Consider the following 16,302-nt stretch of genomic DNA (forward strand, 5'->3'; position numbering starts at 1 on the left):
CCCCTGTGCACCTATAATTTAGTTTCAGTCTGGTGGTTTATTTTATTCCAAAACATGGACTATAGAAGTGGCGGGGTATAATTTCGTTAACTCTTTCCTCAATACCTAAAGTTTTTAAACAAAGTTTTCTCTATCTATTTTTTTGTCATTTTAAAAGAGACAGGCTTGATGTATGTTATCACCAATTGGTCAACGGCAGACGGTGTAAAGTCTTTAAAAATGTAATTATAGTTAAACAGATAACTGCAACGACACACTAATGCAAAGTCCACAAGCGAATCATGTATTGCTTTTTAGGCATTTGATTATAAGTAAGACTGATGGAACAAAAATATAATTATTTTGCCGTCTACAAAAATCATCTGAAATATATTTGTATTGTCTGATGAAAGAAATTACACGTTATAGTTCCAGGGACACAATCATAATTTCACATAGACACGTAAACACCTTCAAATTGCTGTTGTTTTTCAGTCAAGGTCGTTAAAAACTTCCACTTGTTGTTGTTTTTTCTTCAAAATCACGACTGGTCATACAGACAAAAAATCTGAAATCGCTACTAGAATACAGTCAGTTTTAGACTGATCGTACAGTAATTTATATTGGGATCCTCAAGGAAAGCATATTTTGTATTCGAAATGCGAACATTCTACTTAAATACCATAGGAATATTGAAACAGTATATATTTAACTGTAAACTGATGCAAATATTTGCAATAAAAGATTATTTGCTTTGTACTACGAGAGCAAAATTGTCAATCGATTTCACTTTTTTCTATGAAGTTGGTGTGATGGACACGTATATTTTATATTCTACTGCATGTTTTTGTTACTGTTACTCCTATTTATGATGCTATACATACATTTAAGATGTGCAAAGCACTTTATAGATATAGGAGTAAACAAATGATGAGAAAAAGCACCAAAACAAAACCGTTCTGTTAGCCAGTTTGAAATCCTCGCTTCGAAAATCGCGACTTCCGGATAGCGTACAGAATAGTATCTACACTGTGAAACATCAGTCATAGAATGTTGTGAAAACTTTAAATAATTAACCTATGTTTTCTAACTGCTTGATGCTTTTTAATGATGTAATGCATGATAAAATCCTAACCCCAAAATAGATAATGAATTTATACATTTTAAAATTATTTATAATGTAAATCACCAGCCCAGTAGTCAGCACTTCAGTGTTGACATGAATATCAATTATATGGTCATTTTTATAAATTTTCTGTTTACAAAACTTTGAATTTTTGAAAAAACTAAGGATTTTCTTACCCCAGGAGTAGATTACCTTAGTCATATTTGGCACAACTTTTTGGAATTTGGGTCCTAATTAAATGCTCTTCAACTTTTTATTTATTTGGCTTTTCTTAACTATTTTGATCTGAGCGTCACTGATGAGTCTTATGTAGACGAAACGCGCGTCTGGCGTATAAAATTATAATCCTGGTACTTTTGATAACTATTTACACCACTGGGTCGATGCCACTGCTGGTGGACGTTTCGTCCCTGAGGGTATCACCAGCGCAGTAGTCAGCACTTCGGTGTTGACATGAATATCAATTATATGGTCATTTTTATAAATTTTCTGTTTACAAAACTTTGAATTTTTGAAAAAACTAAGGATTTTCTTACCCCAGGAGTAGATTACCTTAGCCGTATTTGGCATAACTTTTTGGAATTTTGGGTCCTAAATGCTCTTCAACTTTTTATTTATTTGGCTTTTCTTAACTATTTTGATCTGAGCGTCACTGATGAGTCTTATGTAGACGAAACGCGCGTCTGGCGTATAAAATTATAATCCTGGTACTTTTGATAACTATTTACACCACTGGGTCGATGCCACTGCTGGTGGACGTTTCGTCCCTGAGGGTATCACCAGCGCAGTAGTCAGCACTTCGGTGTTGACATGAATATCAATTATATGGTCATTTTTATAAATTTTCTGTTTACAAAACTTTGAATTTTTGAAAAAACTAAGGATTTTCTTACCCCAGGAGTAGATTACCTTAGCCGTATTTGGCATAACTTTTTGGAATTTTGGGTCCTAAATGCTCTTCAACTTTTTATTTATTTGGCTTTTCTTAACTATTTTGATCTGAGCGTCACTGATGAGTCTTATGTAGACGAAACGCGCGTCTGGCGTATAAAATTATAATCCTGGTACTTTTGATAACTATTTACACCACTGGGTCGATGCCACTGCTGGTGGACGTTTCGTCCCTGAGGGTATCACCAGCCCAGTAGTCAGCACTTCGGTGTTGACATGAATATCAATTATATGGTTATTTTTATAAATTTTCTGTTTACAAAACTTTGAATTTTTGAAAAAACTAAGGATTTTCTTACCCCAGGAGAAGATTACCTTAGCCGTATTTGGCACAACTTTTTGGAATTTTGGGTCCTCAATGCTCTTCAACTTTGTATTTATTTGGCTTTTCTTAACTATTTTGATCTGAGCGTCACTGATGAGTCTTATGTAGACGAAACGCGCGTCTGGCGTATAAAATTATAATCCTGGTACTTTTGATAACTATTTACACCACTGGGTCGATGCCACTGCTGGTGGACGTTTCGTCCCTGAGGGTATCACCAGCCCAGTAGTCAGCACTTCGGTGTTGACATGAATATCAATTATATGGTTATTTTTATAAATTTTCTGTTTACAAAACTTTGAATTTTTGAAAAAACTAAGGATTTTCTTACCCCAGGAGAAGATTACCTTAGCCGTATTTGGCACAACTTTTTGGAATTTTGGGTCCTCAATGCTCTTCAACTTTGTATTTATTTGGCTTTTCTTAACTATTTTGATCTGAGCGTCACTGATGAGTCTTATGTAGACGAAACGCGCGTCTGGCGTATAAAATTATAATCCTGGTACTTTTGATAACTATTTACACCACTGGGTCGATGCCACTGCTGGTGGACGTTTCGTCCCTGAGGGTATCACCAGCCCAGTAGTCAGCACTTCGGTGTTGACATGAATATCAATTATATGGTTATTTTTATAAATTTTCTGTTTACAAAACTTTGAATTTTTGAAAAAACTAAGGATTTTCTTACCCCAGGAGAAGATTACCTTAGCCGTATTTGGCACAACTTTTTGGAATTTTGGGTCCTCAATGCTCTTCAACTTTGTATTTATTTGGCTTTTCTTAACTATTTTGATCTGAGCGTCACTGATGAGTCTTATGTAGACGAAACGCGCGTCTGGCGTATAAAATTATAATCCTGGTACTTTTGATAACTATTTATACATATATATAAATTCAAATATTTTTGGATGCCGATTTGACTATACTGAGTGCCGATTTGACATGGTGCCGATTTAACCCTTTCCTCCATAATGACGCCTTTTGACGCCACCCCCTGACGCCTTTTGACGCCTGTGTAGTACCTCAGTTGAAACACTTTGACTACAAAGTGTCTGCAGTTGACTTAATAAAGTTTGTATCCAATATGAAAAGGAATATCATAGGAATATCCAACTTAAATTTATTTGATGAAATAGTTGTTTTTCGCAATGCCTTAATACTTTAAAGCATAAGTTTAGCATTTTATCAAAAAAATCCTATGCAATCAAGTATGCCAAAAAAAAAATTCAATGGAGGAAAGGGTTAACCAGGTGCCGATTTGACTTTTTCTATGCGTGCCGATTTGACTTGTACCCGTATGTCCTAACATTTATAGAAAAAAAGGTTAATAGTATTAATGATTTAGAAACTTGTTTAGATATTTATATCCTATACAGGTATATATTGTCAATATTTGAAAAAAAAAAAAATATTCGTAGGTGAAAAACTAATGAACTGATCCATGCCATATTAGACTTTGAAAGGTATATGTCTCCAAAAGGTGTGAGGCAAGAATTTTCAAGGGGGTAGTATTTGGACTCCTTGAACATGTTGAACCCCCATGGCTACGGGTATGCTCCGACAAATCAACCAGTTGATCATGTGATCGATATTATACAGCTATACACTGCAAAATGAAAAATATAAAACTGATAGCGCTGCTGTATGCCCATTAGCCATACGTTGAAATGCAATAGCACTGAATACCGCAGGGTTACAACAGCCTCGAGAGAACACTGATTTATCTCTTCAATATATAGATAGTCAAATATGATGCATCACCTTCCAAATATTTCTGTTGTCCCTGCAGTAGTTATTTACAGTGGCACACAGTACTTTTGTAAAGATTGTTGCTGATTAGAAAATTAATATAACACCAAATGTGCAATTATTGTTAACTCCAGTACTTGTATTTTTTATCCAATTGCATAATAACATAGTTTATCATCAAATAGATATACATAGATATAGGAAGATGTGGTGTGAGTGCCAATGAGACAACTCTCCATCCAAGTAACAATTTAAAAAGTAAACATGTACATTTTTACATGTCAGATAAAAAAAAATAATACTTTTTCATTGTTTCAAGATAGAAAATACACATTTAGCTTCAGCATTGTGGCTCAACACTTATCATGAAGATTTTACCGTCCCTCTGGTATCTTTAGTCCCTCTTTTGTAGATCAATCATAAAATCTTTAATTTGATACAACCTATGTCGCTACATGTAGTTTTGAAAACTTCGAACCAGTATTAGAGCCAGCTAGAGTCCTTATTTTGTCAACAACAGCTGGCTATTTTTCTGGCTCCAACTTTTTGGGAGCTAGAGCAGCTCCTGCTACCATGTTGTTGAAATTTTGAAAGTGTTTATTTGAAAATTTTTTCAGTGAAGAAAATTATAAAGAAAAAGGAGAAAAGGAAGTTTTAACAGATGAAGAACCACCAGGAGAGGAAGAGTTCGAAGTATCAGAACTAGATGAAGATGAAGAAGATGATGATGATGAAATAAATGAATTACTGAAAGATATTCCTGAGTAAGATCAATAATTGCTACTACATAGATATAGGAAGATGTGGTGTGGGTGCCAATGAGATGACTCTCCATCCAAATAACAATTTAAAAAAGTTAACCATTATAATTTAATGTATGGCCTTCAATACAGAGCCTTGGCTCATACCGAACAACAAGCTATAAAAGGCCCCAAAATTACTAGAATAAAACCATTCAAACAGGAACACCAACAGTCTAATCTATATAAAAAAACAAGAAACGTATATAAATTACATAAACAAACGACAACTACTGAACATCAGATTCCTGACTTAGGACAGGTGCATGTATACATGTATGGACAATAAACCATGTGGATATGTGTACCTAAGTATTATAGATTTATGTTGTTTAGATGATATTTTATTGTAAAAATATCTACAATTGGATAAGCCACTAACATACATTTTTAGCATAACATTACATCCCATATAGAACACTGATAATAACTTATTGGAGTTGTTTGCTAATTGCACTTCTCAATATGCCTGTTTACTCTGAACAAAAAGTCACATTGCATTTACACAGTATACATGTATTTGTGAAGTCTTATTTTTGTCAACATCGATATTTTGAAAAAAATATATATTTGATATAAAAATAAATATTTGGAAAAAAATGCTTCTTAGCAGAAAAACATATAAATTAAAGTTTGTACACAATGATATCTGCCGACATTGTATAAATATAATACCTTGAAAAGTATCCAATTAGATTATCTTCATAGGATAAATAATCAAAAAGCTAGGCCACAAAATTAAATGTATCTACAGTATGTTTTTGTATTTATTTCAGTGAGAAAGAGATTGTTTGGGTAAACCCTACAACAAAGAATGCTAAGGCACCACATCCATTAGCAATAACAAATGTAAACCAGACAAGAGATCTTTTGGTAAGTTTGCGTAACATTCAGAATGGAAATGGGGAATATGTCAAAGAAAAAACAACCCGACCAAAGAGCAGACAGCAGCCAAAGGCCACCAATAGGTCTTCAATACAGCTAGAAAATCCGACACCCGGAGGTGGTCCTCAGCTGGCCCCTCAATAAAATTATGTACCCGGTCAATGAAAATGGACGTGACACTAAACTCCAAAACATATGAATGAACTAAGAATAAGAAAACCATACAAGACTTACAAGTTACAAAAGCCAGAGGCTACTGACTTGGGACAGGCACAGGACAGGTTTTGTTAGATCTCAACCCTCTGTATGATAAAATAGTAATGCCATTTAACATTTATGAAAGGAGTAAATATGAGGCATGTGCAGTGACCTATAAATGTTTTGATGCTTTTGGATGTAAGTATCGTTGGCATTCATACAAAATCTCTTTATTTTATATTAGAATTGATTTGGTATATGGAAATTCAGGAAATTCATTTGTACTAACTCTTTTTAAAAACATTACTTGACATTTGCTAGTATTATCTTTTCATTTGATTTAGATGACCACACATTTTATTGCTGATATTTATAACAAGCTGGGTGAAATCAATAAAATTCAATACATAGTACATTGTATATACATATGCATATGTATGTACATTGTCAGAAAATATAAAATTTATTTGTACAAGCTGTAAAAACTCATATTTCATCGGGAGTAAAAGAGTAATAAACTGTTACCCAGAAAGAAATATCCATTTTACATCTTGCTGAACATTGCAAATTGGAAGCAGGTAACAGGAGACTTAAATTGTAAATGTACAAATAAAGCAAACATGTATTTGAGTACCTGTTGTTTGAACAAGAGTTAGCTGATAGCAGGATAAATCAATATATCTGCATAATTTGATTGGTTCTGTATTCTATCATATTTGTCATATATATCTTGTTGATTTGCTACATAAATGCTGTTGCTAATGCAATAAAGATTTATCGACTTCAATGTGTAAAACCTATCATTTCAGAGATTACAACATGCTGAAGCAGCACTACAGGCTGATTTACAAACATCAGAAGAATGGTTAAAATCACACTCTATAGAATACATGAAACTTACACTCAAAGATCTGGTTGACAAAGGAAAAGTCTCTGGGTAGGTTTTTAATGTAAACATTTTATTTAATGAGACTTCTGTGACATTCGTGTTTAAGAAAGAGTGTTTTGGGGTATACAGGGTTCTAACTGATAAATTTTAAAGGCAGTCCAGAGAATTATAATTTTTGCCATGGCAATTTCTTTGATCACCTTTATCCCCTTTATTTTCCTTTTTAGAAAAAATAGAAAAAGGATTTTCAAATAGCCTTATTCATTTGATTGTTTTAAATACAAGAGCATATGAAAAAAATAATAATCTTTAAATTTGATGTTTTTATCCTAAAGAAAATTGAAGAAGAGAATGTTCTGTAGCCAAGTAAATTTTAATAATTACTATTTCCATTTCAGACTGAAACCAGATCATAAGACAGGGAAAGCAGTACAACATATACAGTTTGATGCTTATGATGTCAATGAATTTGAGTATAAATTAAATGTGTAAGTTCATTATTTAGTACTATAAGCTTAAATCATCATCAGTACACATTAAATTTGTTATGCAGCAGTTATCAGAGATAAAAGTCACTTGTGACATCTATCAGTGGATATAAGAAGATGTGGTATGAGTGCCAATGAGACAATGTCTAAGTCAAAATGTATAAAAAGTAAACCAATATTGGTCAAATATAACTTTCAATACAGAGCTTTGGCTCACACCAAACAGCAAGCTATAAGGGGCCCCAGATAAACCAGCAACATTTATAAAACTATATGGTTAAGATATGAGCCTCAACATATTAAATGCTGAGGTTGATTTAAAGTTGCCAAGAGGGGAGCAGTAATTTTAGAATGTTTGTCCTGAAGCACACTAGATCTTTCATTCATAAACTGCTGTGTTTTGAAAATATTGGAATGTCATTTTACAATCTTAAAATATATTTAATTGTGAAAAATAATGTTTTGCAAAGATCAACCACTATATTTTAAGTATCATTTTAGAATGGATCTATGAATGCCACATCAGTTTATAGAGAAACCCTATATCTCATTAAATAGTTTCTTTAATTAATCCACATAAACCATTTAGGTCTTCACATATTCAAGTATTTATTCATCCTTGCCTCTTATTTTTTTTTTAAATGTTTCTAATAGAGGTTCAACAAGAAAAAGGCTTTGTATAAAAAAAAATATAAAGTGTTATTTTAATTTGATATTTTTTGCATATTTTTACAGAGCTATAGAACAATTTACAAAGAGGATCAAATGGAATTTACAAGGCAGTAGAAGGGTAGGTATTTCTTTGTTTTCTTAGGGGAAAAAATAACACTATACATTTAAATATGACATCAAATCTGATTTTTTTTTTGTAGTAGACTTGAAGAAAAAGACTGTTGTAAGCAAATTTCTTTTCAGTTAAGTAGTTTTGAATATTGCCAATTTGGTAATTGAAAATGGCAGATGGGATAATCTTTTCACATAACGGATTGTTTTCTACACAGTTTATACATTGACTTCATATTTATTGATATTTGATGTTAAAAAAGATGAGGAGAGGCTTGAATAAGTGTTTAGAAACTAAAACCCTTATGCCATCATAAATTTGATATATTTCAGATATTTGGAAATCTTAGAGCCAAAAGATTAGCTGTTGTTGTTGACATGTCAGACGCTAATGCAGGATTTGGAAGACTGCAGACCCTACAGGAAAATCTTGTTGTAAGTTTAATTGCAAAGGAATATCATTATTGGTTTGCTTTCAAATAATTTAATATTTTCTTGTGATGGAACTGACAGTGATTTCAGCAGGCAAACATGAAAAAGGTTCCAGTAGAAATCAAATACATTTTATCTTGATGTTTAGCAGAAGGTCAATTTTACTTGCTGTAAGGTGCATTACAATATTGAACTCAAGTAAATCTAAGTTTAAGTCACATTAAACATTATTTATATGATTAGTATAAGTTTAATCCATTAGCTTTAAATGACATGGTATCACTTTTCTTTATAGCACTTGCTTGATGAACAGTTATCAAAGGCAACTTCTGTATATCTGATGTCCTTTGGAACCGATGTTGACCCACTGTGGCCAGTATCTAGGGATGTCAACATCAGAATGTAAGAAAATATATACATTATTTGAGAAATTGTACAGATATACAGAAAATTTACAAATATATAGAAAACTGTCCTCAAACATTAAAAAAACCCAATAAAAGTATCATCTTATCATTTTACTGAAAATATCAAAGATTTATATCTATTGATCTTTAAAATGCTACTACTAATACAAAAGTCCAATATTATAAATATGTGTAGGTGTTGCATTTTTGTTGGTACTCATGATCATATATATTTGAAATTAAAGAAATTCCTTTCGCATATAATTTGATATGGCCTGCAATTTTTCCAGAAATCCATTCTAGATCATAAGTGTCTTAACATTAGGAAAGAATAAATACTTAGATTGAGTATTTTATGTGCATGCAAAGGAGTATGTTCGATAAGGTCCTAAAATGGCCCCCTATTTTAGCGTAAATTTAAAATTTTGATTTTTTTACCAATATCACGATAAATTATAGCAAATACATTGACAAGATAGGATATAAGCCATTTTGTTGAAAATTTTATGTTTCTGCGTTTCATTATGACGTCATAAGTTGTACTCATATTGATTTTTCACAAAAAAAATCAATGAAAATGGGTAATTTTCCAAAGATTATTTGACAGGAAATATAGAGCGCATACGTCGACAACAAAGATTTTTTTAAATAATGTTTCTGAAGTAATTTAAAATGTCTTATTTGAATATTAAGCTTGTCGACGCATGCGCTCTATGTTTCCTGGTCCTTTATATGGCTGAAATCCAGCTGATTTTGTCAAATTTAACCAAAATCCCTTATCTTGACCTTTTTGGATGTAAAAATCAACGTGTTAAAATTAAATTTTGACAAAAACAGCTCAGTTTAGTTTTCTCACATGTCTTTAAGGCAACTTAAAACAATTATTGTTTTGTAACCATGAACTTTATAATTGAGGCCAAATATGGCACTTACCGAACTTACTTCTTTGAATTAATAAATAACATAATGTATATGATTAATTACAGAATAGAGGAAGGTAAAGAATGGGTATTACGTATAAGACAGAGTGGAGGATGTAATCTATTGAAGGCCATGAAACATGTCATGAAGCTTAAAGACATTGACTCAGTTCTCCTCATCTTGGGCAGTGTGTAAGTAGATAGTAACTTAGTTTAAAAAAATACCTGTAACTTTGTAGGCTTTCATTTTTACGTTATTTGTGTAACCAAGTATTTTTGAAATATTCTATATTTTATCTGTATTGTGTGTAAATACTATGTAATTTTATCTTTGATTTAACTTGAAGCAGTTTTGAAAAATTGTTCAAATATGATTGATAGATTTTCACTTCTTTAAAATATTTGGATTTCTATTTGTAGTTCAAAACCAAGCAACTTTTATTAATTATTTTCAAGAGAGGAAACTAGGATTACATGATCTAGTAGTATTCACTTGTTACCTTATGAGTTTTATTTTATTAAATGATTTACTGCTTTCATTAGAATAAATTGTTTAATGTAAGATTATTATATTTGTAGGCCAGACCAAACAACAGAAGTTTTATGTGATTATATACATCAGATGGGTGTTGGTCAACATATTGAATTAAATTGTGTGGCCTATGATTGTAGTAATCAGCTTACAAATGTAAGTATAACATCTTACATGTATAAGTTTATATGTAATTGTTAATGTATAATTGTTATCCTCTTGTAGCACCATACGTGTGCCTAAGTTGTAATAAATTGTCTTGTCTTGTCTTGTCTAGAATTGATTAAATGTTTGTAAGTTGCCTTAAAAATAATCATGCATATTGTCAGTTGCCACAGGGGGAAAATGCATAATAAATTTATATATATAATTCTGTTTAAAACTTTGATAATTTGAAGTTAAACTTGTGCACTGCATTCACCTTAGTCTTTGTAAAACAAAAGATACAGAAAAAGAAGCAATTGATGAACAGAAATAACTAGTTTTCATTTGGACTTATATTTCATGAAATGTTTTACATAATAATAATAATAAACTACTTTTGTTTTTGATATGATGTTTGATGGTGTTTTGTATAATGTCAGTGAATATTTAAAAACTTTGTGAAAAATTGTTCTTTTTCATATTTGACAGTTAACATTAAGAAATTTGGCAGAAGCGTCAGGAGGTTCATATCATTGTTATACAGCTAGTTGTGAGGTATGTAGGGAGTTATCTGCCCTATAATTACATTAGGCATACATATGATAAATCAAGCTAAAGCATGTGGAAAAAAAGTACTGCACATAAAAAGGTCAGTTTTTAATACACATCAGGGAGAAAATTGTGCATCCTGTGGACACAGAAATAAATGGTTATTGCGCAATGTTTTCAATGATTTTCAGTTTACAGTGAAAAGGTGATATGATGATATGGAATTTTTCAGTTAATTTCCTGTGCTAATTTCTGTTGTCAAAGAGAGTTGGAAAATCTTAGAATCTTCAAAATTTATCACTGTTTATAAAAATAGATGTTTAGTAGAAAAGATTAAAATGCCAATTAAAGATTCTTTATTCATTTAGACTTTTTAGCTCACCTGGCCCGAAGGGCCTAGTGAGCTTATGCCATCACTTGGCGTCCGTCGTCATCCGTCGTCTGTTGTCGTCCTTTGTCGTCATAAACTATTTCAAGAATCTTCTCCTCTGAAACTACTGGGCCAAATACTTCCAAACTTTAACTGAATGTTCCTAATGGTATCTAGTTTATAAATTGTATCCGAAGTTTTGATCTATCAACAAACATGGTCGCCATTGCTAATAATAGAACATAGGGGTCAAATGCAGTTTTTGGCTTATAACTCAAAAACCAAAGCATTAAGAGCAAATCTGACAAGGGGTAATATTGTTTATCAGGTCAAGATCTATCTGCCCTGAAATTTTCAGATGAATCAGATAACCCGTTGTTGGGTTGCTGCCCCTGAATTGGTAATTTTAAGGAAATTTTACTGTTTTTGGTTATTATCTTGAATATTATTATAGATAGAGATAAACTGTAAACAGCAATAATGTTCAGCAAAGTAAGATTTACAAATAAGTCAACATGAAGGAAATGGTCAGTTGACCCCTTTAGGAGTTATTGCCCATTATAGTCAATTTTTCATAAATCTTTGTAATCTTTTACAAAAATCTTCTCCTCTGAAACTACTGGGCCAAATACTTCCAAACTTAAACTGAATGATCCTTAGGGTATCTAGTTTGTAAATTGTATCCGAAGTTTTGATCTATCAACAAACATGGTCACCATTGCTAAAATTTTCAGATGAATCAGATAACCCGTTGTTGGGTTGCTGCCCCTGAATTGGTAATTTTAAGGAAATTTTGCTGTTTTTGGTTATTATCTTGAATATTATTATAGATAGAGATAAACTGTAAACAGCAATAATGTTCAGCAAAGTAAGATCTACAAATAAGTCAATTTGACCAAAATTGTCAATTGACCCCTTAAGGAGTTATTGCCCTTTAAAGACTTTTTTCACAATTTGTTCATCATGTTGACTTACTTTAAAAAATCTTCTCCTTTGAAACTGCTGTATCGATTTCAGCCAAACTTAGGCTAAATGAGTTTCAGAGTATCTAGTATAAATTTTATTTTTATTTCCTTGTATGTCAAGAAACATAGCTCCTATGGCTAAAATAGAACATAGGAGAAAATGATCATTTTTTTTGCTTTTGAAGAAAATAGGACGATTCAAAGAACATTTAAATAAATTGAAAAGCCAAAATAATCATTGATGAGAGATTTAACCAAAAAAATTAAGGTGATCGATTCAGGCTCTTGAGAGCCTATTGTTTGTCATTAAAGAAAGCCATTGAATTTATTTTCTATACTGTTCTCAAACAATGTCATTACAGGAACAAATTTATACTGGAACAGAGATAAGTGTTATATTAAAGGAAATCCAGAAAGCCCAGGATGTGATCAACAAAATAAAGGAAATGAGACAGGGAATGATGGGAAGTGCTCTAGTCAGTATTATAAATGAGGTAAACATGTGAATAAGATAGTCTGATCAGTTTTGTTCTTCAGTTTTCCTTTTTATTTTACATGTATGAAAGATAAGAATACACTAAAGTGTTAAATTTTGCTACATTTTATTTAAATTAGAAACTCTATAGTTATTTGAAAACAATAAATATATGTGTTTTCTTCACAAAATATTGAATTGTTTTTGATAAAATGAAAAAAACAAGGTAAATGTCCAAATGCTAATAATTGACGATACTCAGTTTGTTGCATAAATCTCAAGAATTTATAATTTCTATTCAGATATCAACAGAAGTATCCAAACTTCCACAGTCCAGGTTCTTACCTAGACCTCCTGGTCATGACTTACAGCTTAAAATAGAAGTACCAAAATTCTTAGCTAGATGTTCAATTGAATGGATCAAACAACATGGACTGAAAGGTAAACATTGATTCAAATTGGTTATTTATTACATTTGATTATGACAATTAACTTAATAATGCTTTATTTAAAATAGTCACATCATACTACTACTAGCAGCTTTTATTATGGCAAATAAAATAGGATTAAAATAAAAAAACTATTGTTTACAACATATGTGTTTCCAACTGCCATTGCAGTACAATGGATTTTGCAATAGTGTACAGCTGATTTGGATTGATGTGACATATTGCATTGCATCAAATGCATGGATAGCTGTAATTAGAACTATTTAGAATTAAATTATTTAAAGTTCATTGTGCTAGCCTTAGTTTAAAACATGTAAGCAGTTTATTAAAATCTAAACTTTCTACTTTCAGTGCCAAATTTGTTTAAACTATTTCATATGTTTATTATTTTTAGCAAGAAAATTGGATTTGTATCAAGTTTTAGCACCCAATGCCTACTCTTACAAAGAAGAATTTATACCTGTTATAAAGAAAGCAGTTCAGTCCCAAGTTCATGAGGTAATTATCTCCCCCTGATCTATACACTACATAGTTTTCTTTTTTTCTTTTCTTACTGACGTTATATATCTAGGAATTTCAGCTGCTAGTTATCTTTCATTTTACTGAAAAATGATAAAATTTATTACATTTTAAAACGATAAGAGGTGGATTTGGAATTTTAATGTTTTCTGTGAAAAATGAAGCAAGAAATATTTACATCAATTCTTTTTTTTTAAACATGACTTTTTGTTGAAAATTTTTGTTCATAAGTCAACTATATCTGAGCAAAAGAAAAGTCTGCTTCTTATTCTGATGACAGTGCTCTTGCAGATGCAATTTTGATGACAGCCCTTAAGTTGTAATAAAAATTGATATTAAAGTTTTGATATTTGCATTTATAATGAGAATTGAGCACTTATTTGAAGATATGAGATTTAGTAAATATTTGGTGCATAAATAGTTTTTAATATGAACGCAATTAAAAACTTTTTCAGAAAGCTATGGTACAGTTCCAATGGCATGATGGTTCTATGAAGAATGTTCATGTGGATATGACCCAGCTGTTTGAATATCAGAAACAATTGAATTCTGGAGTTGGCCTGTATGAAAAAAGAATTGATTGGTTGGCCACTGGTAGTCGTAGAATTTTTGGAACTGTTGTAGATAAAAAGTAAGTCTACTTATTGTTTTTATCTCACACAAATATTGAGGGACATTTGTTTAAAAATGCATCCAAATTAATATTTTCAATTTAATGTCGATATTTTAAGTAAAGTATAATAGATACAGGTAGAAACTTTAAATATTGGCAAGACAAAATCTACGATTAAGTTTGTGGTACAAATTGTAAATCAACTTCTTATTTGAAATGCTGATCTTTATTTAAAAAAAAAGAAAAATACCAAACTTCAAGGAAAATTCAAAATGGAAAGTTTGTAATCAAATGGCAAAATCAAAAGCTCAAACACATCAAAAGTTTGCAACTGAAGGTGTGTATAGACCTAGGTGAGCAACACAGGCTCTTGAGAGCGTTAAGTTTATGAGACTTTTTGTGTCTGCTGAAGTGTTCATTTTATATCCTGTTATTACCTTACCTTTATGTTTCTATTACAGTGTAGTTATACTGATAGATATGTCTGTATCCAATGTCAACTATTTAGTCCACATACAACATTCAATTAGATTATTGATGGAACAACAAATGGCCAACAAAAAGTTCTTCAACGTCATTGCGTAAGTATATTGTCGAGCCTGCAACTTTTGTTGCAGAAAGCTCGACAAAGGGATAGTGATCCGGCGGCGGCGGTGTTAGCTCACTTCTTAAAAGATTTATATTTTAGAAGGTAGAAGACCTGGATGCTTCATACTTTGAATATAGATGCCTCATGTTACGAACTTTTCGTCAGTCACATGTCCAATGTCCTTGACCTCATTTTTATGGTTCAGTGACTACTTGAAAAAAAAGTTAAGATTGTTTGTAATGTTAAATTCTCTCTTATTATAAGTAATTGGATAACTATATTTGGTATGTGCGTACCTTGCAAGGTCCTCATGTCTGTCAGACAGTTTTCACTTGACCTCGACCTCATTTCATGGATCAGTGAACAAGGTTAAGTTTTGGTGATCAAGTCCATATCTCAGATACTATAAGCAATAGGTCTAGTATATTCGGTGTATGGAAGGACTGTAAGGTGTACATGTCCAACTGGCAGGTGTCATCTGACCTTGACCTCATTTTCATGGTTCAGTGGTTATAGTTTAGTTTTTGTGTTTTGGTCTGTTTTTTTTATACTATATGCAATAGGTCTACTATAATTGGTGTATGGAATGATTGTAAGGTGTACATGTTTAGCTGACAGGTGTCATCTGACCTTGACCTCATTTTCATGGTTCCGTGGTTATGGTTAAGTTTTTGTGTTTTGGTCTGTTTTTCTTATACTATATGCAATAGGTCTACTATAATTGGTGTATGGAATGATTGTAAGGTGTACATGTCTAGCTGACAGGTGTCATCTGACCTTGACCTTATTTTTATGGTTCAGTGGTCAAAGTTAAGTTTTTTAGTTTTGGTCTATTTTTCTAATACTTTATGCATTCATCTATTTTTGGTGTTTGGACATATTTTATGATCTTTATGTCGGTTACGCTGGTTTTATTTGACTTTGACCTCATTTTCATGGTCCATTGCTAAGTTTTAAGTGTTTGTGTGTTTTGGTCTGTTTTTCTTTATTTATAAGCAATAAGTCAACTATATTTGTTGTATTGAAGAATTGTTAGCTGTACATGTCTGCCTGGCATGGTTCATCTGACCTTGACCTCATTTTCATGGTTGATTGATCAATGCTTCCTTTTCTTGGTTAATGTTGAGTTTATGTGACAGTTGTAATAAAGCTTTATATTTAGGTC

General features: G+C 31.7%; 1 protein-coding gene across 1 annotated transcript in view; it reads left to right on the forward strand.

Annotated features, from left to right (window-relative positions):
- The window catches only part of LOC134725915 (von Willebrand factor A domain-containing protein 3A-like), a 43,426-nt gene that overhangs the window by 3,779 nt on the left and 23,345 nt on the right, over positions 1-16,302 (forward strand). The window contains exons 2-16 of the mRNA XM_063590203.1: positions 4,748-4,894; positions 5,707-5,803; positions 6,823-6,950; positions 7,301-7,390; positions 8,126-8,180; positions 8,507-8,608; positions 8,901-9,007; positions 9,999-10,124; positions 10,512-10,620; positions 11,098-11,163; positions 12,855-12,986; positions 13,270-13,408; positions 13,811-13,914; positions 14,391-14,566; positions 15,010-15,129. Coding sequence (XP_063446273.1) covers positions 4,748-4,894; positions 5,707-5,803; positions 6,823-6,950; positions 7,301-7,390; positions 8,126-8,180; positions 8,507-8,608; positions 8,901-9,007; positions 9,999-10,124; positions 10,512-10,620; positions 11,098-11,163; positions 12,855-12,986; positions 13,270-13,408; positions 13,811-13,914; positions 14,391-14,566; positions 15,010-15,129 — 1,698 coding nt within the window. The remainder of the gene's footprint in view (positions 1-4,747; positions 4,895-5,706; positions 5,804-6,822; positions 6,951-7,300; positions 7,391-8,125; positions 8,181-8,506; positions 8,609-8,900; positions 9,008-9,998; positions 10,125-10,511; positions 10,621-11,097; positions 11,164-12,854; positions 12,987-13,269; positions 13,409-13,810; positions 13,915-14,390; positions 14,567-15,009; positions 15,130-16,302) is intronic.

Source organism: Mytilus trossulus, chromosome 7 (genome assembly GCF_036588685.1).
Source record: "Mytilus trossulus isolate FHL-02 chromosome 7, PNRI_Mtr1.1.1.hap1, whole genome shotgun sequence".
Taxonomy (NCBI): domain Eukaryota; kingdom Metazoa; phylum Mollusca; class Bivalvia; order Mytilida; family Mytilidae; genus Mytilus; species Mytilus trossulus.